Source organism: Phyllobates terribilis, unplaced genomic scaffold (genome assembly GCF_046119375.1).
Source record: "Phyllobates terribilis strain yellow unplaced genomic scaffold, ASM4611937v1 Scaffold_1__5_contigs__length_1240528914, whole genome shotgun sequence".
Taxonomy (NCBI): domain Eukaryota; kingdom Metazoa; phylum Chordata; class Amphibia; order Anura; family Dendrobatidae; genus Phyllobates; species Phyllobates terribilis.
Window position 1 is genome coordinate 854,997,591 of NW_027362761.1, and position 6,146 is coordinate 855,003,736.

At 42.5% G+C, this 6,146-nt stretch overlaps 1 protein-coding gene across 2 annotated transcripts in view; it reads left to right on the plus strand.

The window, feature by feature from the left end:
• Positions 1-4,841, plus strand: part of LOC141153611 (rap1 GTPase-GDP dissociation stimulator 1-A) — a 128,708-nt gene extending 123,867 nt beyond the window's left edge. For both annotated transcript variants that reach the window (XM_073638572.1, XM_073638580.1), the window contains 4 exons: positions 66-205; positions 1,475-1,601; positions 3,821-3,949; positions 4,207-4,841. In XM_073638572.1, the coding sequence (XP_073494673.1) occupies positions 66-205; positions 1,475-1,601; positions 3,821-3,949; positions 4,207-4,334 (524 nt within the window). In that variant the 3' untranslated portion in view covers positions 4,335-4,841. The remainder of the gene's footprint in view (positions 1-65; positions 206-1,474; positions 1,602-3,820; positions 3,950-4,206) is intronic.
• Positions 4,842-6,146: the final 1,305 nt, after the last annotated feature.

A 6,146-nucleotide genomic window follows, 5' to 3' on the forward strand; every position in this document is an offset into this window, starting at 1 on the left:
AAAAAAAAGAAAAATGACATCAATAAATTGCAAATGATGAATTGGGCCCTATATCTTTCCTTTAGCTGAAGCTGCTGACCAACTGGGGAAGAACACCAAACTTGTTGAGCGTCTTGTAGAGTGGTGTGAAGCCAAAGACCATGCTGGGGTTATGGGAGAATCAAACCGGCTGCTCTCAGCTCTCATACGGCACAGCAAATCAAAGGTGGGTGAACATTTCAACTGCAGGAAAAGATAAAAACACTAAAGTAGGTTTTGCTTTTCATCCATCCTTTTAAATATAGTTTGTCTAAAAAGTCAGAGCGTTTCACAGAAAAATATGCCAGGCTTTGATTCGTGCCCGCGGTTTGGGCAGCAAGAATGAGATGTCAGGTTACCTTTAAAGGGAATCTGTCACCACTTTGCAGTTATCAGACCTCTTCTATGGCCATGCAGGGTATAGGAAAGTAAATCTATACATACCTGTATGACCCATAGTAGAGGTCTAATTGCAGAGAAAAGCACTTTAATCAATTCTATTTTGTACAAAGAAACCCTGCCTATGTGCTTATTATTCCCCAAAATCCCCATCTGTATGCTTAATTATCATATTCCCCCTTCCCCTGCATGTCACAGAGCCCTATGACAGGCCCTGTGACGTGCACTGTGCTCCCTGACTTCCGGGAATGCGCAAAACACCGCTCACATAGAGCCCGCTTAGCTTCATCCCGGCCCCATTTACCTGTGCTCTGCGCTGCAGGTTTCTATTGTGCAGGTGCCATTAAGTGACAGTGACCCTCCCCCTCCCCCCCCCCCCCCCCCCAGGTGCCCGCGCAATAGAATCCTGCAGCGCAGTGCACAGGTAGACGGGGCCGGGATGAAGCAAAGCGGGCTCTATGTGAGCGGTGTTTTGCGCATGCCCGGAAGTCAGGGAGCACAGTGCACGTCACAGGGCCTGTCATAGGGCTCTGTGACATGCAGGGGAAGGGGGGATATGATAATTAGGCATATAGGCGGGGATTTGGGGGAATAATAAGCACATAGGTGAGGATTGCTTGCCATCCCCCAGACTCCAGGCCTGTACAGAATAGAATTGATTAAAGTACTTTTGTTTGCAATCAAACTTCTACTATGGGCCATACAGGTATGTATAGACTTGCTTTTCTGTACCCTGTATGGCCATAGTAGAGGTCTGATATCTCCCAGGGGGTGACAGATTCCCTTTAATTGTTCTCCCCAAACATCAGGGATGTAATCAGAACCTCTCCCCCTCAGCATTGCTGTTCTTAGCGGGCAGGTTCAGGAGCCCATAGAAGTCATTTCTGTTTTCTCCTCCATCTATATTATAAAGGTACTGATGTGTGACACTTCTGGCGGATGGTTATACCTGACTACAACTTTCTTATTAGTTTGTATTTGACCATTAGAGACTTAAAAGGATAACGATTTCATGCAAATCTGTTTTCTTTCATTGCTTGATTTCTCTTTGCCATAGGATGTAATTAGAACCATTGTCGAAAGTGGTGGCATCAAGCACTTAGTCACCATGGCAACCAGCGAACATGTAATAATGCAGAATGAAGCACTTGTTGCCCTGGGATTAATAGCAGCATTAGAATTACGTGAGTATTTTAAAGGATATATTCTTTCCTGTTATAAACTTACTGATCCAGCGCTTCATTTGTTGGGAATTATGGCGACTGATCCTCTCCTTTCTCTTACTTATGAGGTTATACTGATCGTACAGAGTATCTAAACACTTGTCCACCGCAATACATTCGAGATTTCACCAAATACTGGCGCTTATTTTTTGCCCTTTCAGTGTTTCTGTCACTCAGAACAGCGGGTGCTTCTATCTAGAATAAGAGCAGCTCCCCACAATGTATTAGGATGTGGATGCATTGTAAAGGCCATATTCACACAGTACAGGGATGGTTTTCTTCCAAACTGTCAGAATTGTTAGTTGCCTAAAAAATAAAATGTACAGTATGTACTTCATGACTGTTTGCTAAGACTCTCAAAATTCATTAGTCAAACTGACCCCATCGGGAAATGGGATAATAAAAAGTAATCTAGCAATGAGGGAGTAGAGGAGATATTGGAGGATTGCTGCAATATCCATCAATGAGCTATACTAAGCTACCTCACTACCCAGCTCAAAATAATTGCCCCCTATGCTTATACCTGGTGCATCTTCTTAAGAACTTGCTATGTGTGGACCACCAGTGCTCAGGTGAAGTGCTAGCATCTTGTTTTACCATAGTCATGGCATTATTGCTACTAGCCGAAATATAGGAATCTATGAGTGTACCCAAGTCCCAACCTTATTGGAAGTCTAAAAGGTTTAGATGTGTTCTGGAATAGTAGATTTCAGTAGCCAGATTCAATGGATTGTAGTGTGGATCCTTACACATATTGTACATTGTCAGGCTCTTACCTGGTGATCATGTGCATTACATTGCTTTTTTTTATATTAGGATAGCTTTGTACGGAACACAGAATCATATTAATCACAAAGGATTTCTACCCTAAAAGCGAATCTGTCACCAGGTTTTTACTTATTTATTCTGAGGGAAGCAGGATGTAGGGGCAGAGAATTTGATTCCAGCAATGTGTCATTTACCAGGCTGCTGATCATAGTTTCAATAAATTCAGTGTTTTATCAGCAGGAAATTATCACTAAAGGACTAATTGAATCATGACATGTAGTCCTCCTGCTCTTTGTGACCCCGTCCCCACCACTGATTAGCAGCTTTCTGCCTATGCACAGTGTACACAAAAAGCTGCCAATCAGTCATGCGGGTGGGATAATACAGAGCTGAGCATTCAGATAACTGGTACATTTGCAGCAGATAAAACAGGGATTTTATCAAAATTGCAGCAAGCTGCCCAATAAGTGACACATTGCTGGAATCAGAGTCTCTTCCCCTACATCTTGCTGTTCTCAGATGGGGCAGCAAATCCTGGTGCCAGATTCCCTTTAAATGCTTACTGTGCTTCAGATAATTAGATCTCATTGGATGCCTTGCTAAATGTAGAATCTGCAGATCACTTTATGTAATAATTATGTTGCGATACCTGTGAATATAACTGACTAAGGTGCTGGCCACTAGGTGTTTCCTTTCTGTGTAACTGGCTGCACACTGCCTGTTGTCAAGTGTAATCCGTCACCAGCAGCAGGCAGACGGATTACGGGAGGTAGTGGCTGCTCTTTGTGTCTCTGCTAGAGACATAACAGAAGTGGGCTTTCAGATTAAGCTGTTGGCCATTGACAGGAGCAATGCATCCTGGGAAATAGCAAGTTTCTGCACATTAAGGGAAATACCACGTTTTTGCATTATGTTTTTTGGCAACTCTGATCTTTCAGGTGAAATATACATTTTTGGGGCATGGTTTTTTATGTTCTTAACAAAAACACAAATTGCAAAGAAAACCCTATTAAAATGCTCAGTGAAAACCCAGCCTAAAAATCACAGCATATAGGGCCAGCATAATATGAGCTAGTGCATGTTGTTATTTTTATGCTTTGCTTATATAGCATCATCATATTCCATAGCTCTTTATCATCACTGTCCCCATTGGGGCTCACAATCTAAATTCCCTATTAATATTTCTTTGGCGTGTAAGAAAACACAGGAATACCTTAAGGAAACCCATACAAACTCCTTGCCGATGTTGTTCTCGGTGGGATTTGAACCCAGGACCCCAGTGCTGCAAAGAAAAAGTGCTAACCACTGCGCCGCCGTGCTGTCCTCACATTACATTTGTCAGTGGTTTCTATATTGTGATGATAGAGAAGTCATCTTCTTGTTTCTGTCCCTCTTACATCTGTCTGTCCTAGAAAGCGCAGAATGTGAGCTAGAAAGTGCCAAGCTAGTCCAGGTTCTGCACCGACTGTTATCAGATGAAAGGAGCGCTCCAGAGATAAAGTACAACTCTATGGTTCTGATCTGTGCTGTTATGGGCTCAGGTAAGTCCTATACCATGGCATTATAGACTGTAATATGCTGCTTCTATGATGGAATATGTGCAGCTAGTTCTTACAGCTTTGACATAGTAGAATTAGTGTTCGGGGATTGTGCCGTGCCTCCCATTTCTGAATCCAGCTGACCGTATAACACCCGGCAGGTGTAACACACGTCTTTGTAATATGCAAATTTGTCCTTGTAAAATTATATTTCCTGAATTCATTGAATATTTGAAATGTTTCCTGCTTGTGCTTCACAGAACCACTGCACAAGGAAGTGCAAAGCCTGGCATTCCTGGACATTGTGTCCAAACTACGCAGCCATGAGAACAAAACTGTGGCCCAGCAGGCCTCGCTAACAGAGCAGAAGCTGACCGTACAGAGCTGAGAGTGGTCGGCCCACGTTGTCCATCCTGCTGACTCCATCGTCTCGTGTGCTCTGCCCCAGCCATGTCCCCTCCAACTGTATCACTTGTGCATGTGTTATGTCGCCACACAAACCAATGAACTGTTGTAGGTTTGTAGGTACAGTCGTAGGCACAGAAAGGTGAAAACTAAGCCAGTCTCCTCATACTGTCTCCCTTGTATACTTGTTGCTTACCTGTAAGGGGAATATGTGCATGTTGTAGTCTTCTAATGTAAAAGTGTTACTCACTGACCCCCATAACAACCCTGAACTGCATACTAGAGTATTACTAGAGTCTGGACAATACAGGAAACTGCCAGTTCTTTTTGGAATTGGATTATCATATGTAGTCACAACAGCTCCATTTTTGGTGCTTTGGTTGCAGGCTAGAAAGGGGTTATATTGCCACTCATTCACTAGTTTTGCCTGTTTATGTCAAACTTGTGGTACAATGCCCAGAGTCCACTAATAAAAATACCAATGCCCTCTTATGACGTGTTTGTGCTTCATCGCTTGCTTTTCAGACAGTTGACTCTTCTCTGGGTCCAAATTCAACCATGGACAGTATCTGAATGGAGTTTGTGTGTCCACACTACCATCCCCACAGCGTTTGAGTGGATTTCCTTATTCCTTCGAGTATTTGGGAATGTTTAGCTTGCAAAAGAGAAGACTGAGAGGAGACTGAATAGCTATCTACAAATATGTCAAGGGCTGTCACATTGTAGAAGGATCATCTTTATTCTCATTTGCACAAAGAAAGGCTAGAAGCAATGGGAGGAGACACAGATTAGATATTAGAAAAAACTTTTTGACAGTTAGGGTGATCAATGAGTGGAACAGGCGGCCGCGAGAGGTGGTGAGTTCTCCTTCAATGGAAGTCTTCAAACAGAGGCTGGACAGACATCTGTCTGAGATGGTTTAGTGAATCCTGCATTGAGCGGGGGGTTGGACCAGGTGACCATGGAGGTCCCCTTCAACACGAACAGTCTATGATTCCTTCCTGTGACAATACTGTAAACCTGATGTGTTGGGGGGCCGTGAGGATGGGAGTTTGGGAAACACTGGTCTACATCTAGGATAAGTGATATATATTTTCTTTCAGAAACAGTTCTCTGTATTGTAATAATTTGGCCCCCCTTTCATTATTGCTGTTTTCTCTACTTTTCTGGAGTACGGTAATTTGCTCCTTTTTAGTGCCTTTAGTGTTCTATGTACTTTTTGGGCCACTTTTTTACATTTTTTCTTAGACAACTTTGCTTATCCATATATATTAAACAGATTCATGAAATGTGACCTTTCACCAAATGTTTAGTTTTTGGGGCACATCTCACTCTAGTCCCCTACTGGAGTAAAGTTTCTGGAGGACTTTTCAATTTGGTGCATTTTTAGGCAATCATGCAGCTTTATAAAAGGTTTTTGACTTTTGGTGCTGAAACCGGTCAAAGACAAAAATAGAGCATTTTTGACTTTGCACCAAATTCATGTACAGTGTGCGCCATTTTGAATAATTTGTAATAAAAACAGCAGCAAATACCACAAGACAAAGATTAGACTTGCGCTACATGATCGATGTAACTGAAGCTGTGTTATACCTTCTAGGTAGGTGAAACCAAAAAGTATGGAGGAGCATTTTATCAATCTGACAGCTGAATTAGTGGGATAACACAGCATTTTCAGTTATCTTATCTGCAGGCACTATATCACTGGAATAATGTCATAAGTGTGGCCCTGCTGGCGTCAAGGTGTGGATATTTGCAGAGGTTAATGGTTGTCATAATTAGATACACCAGCAAT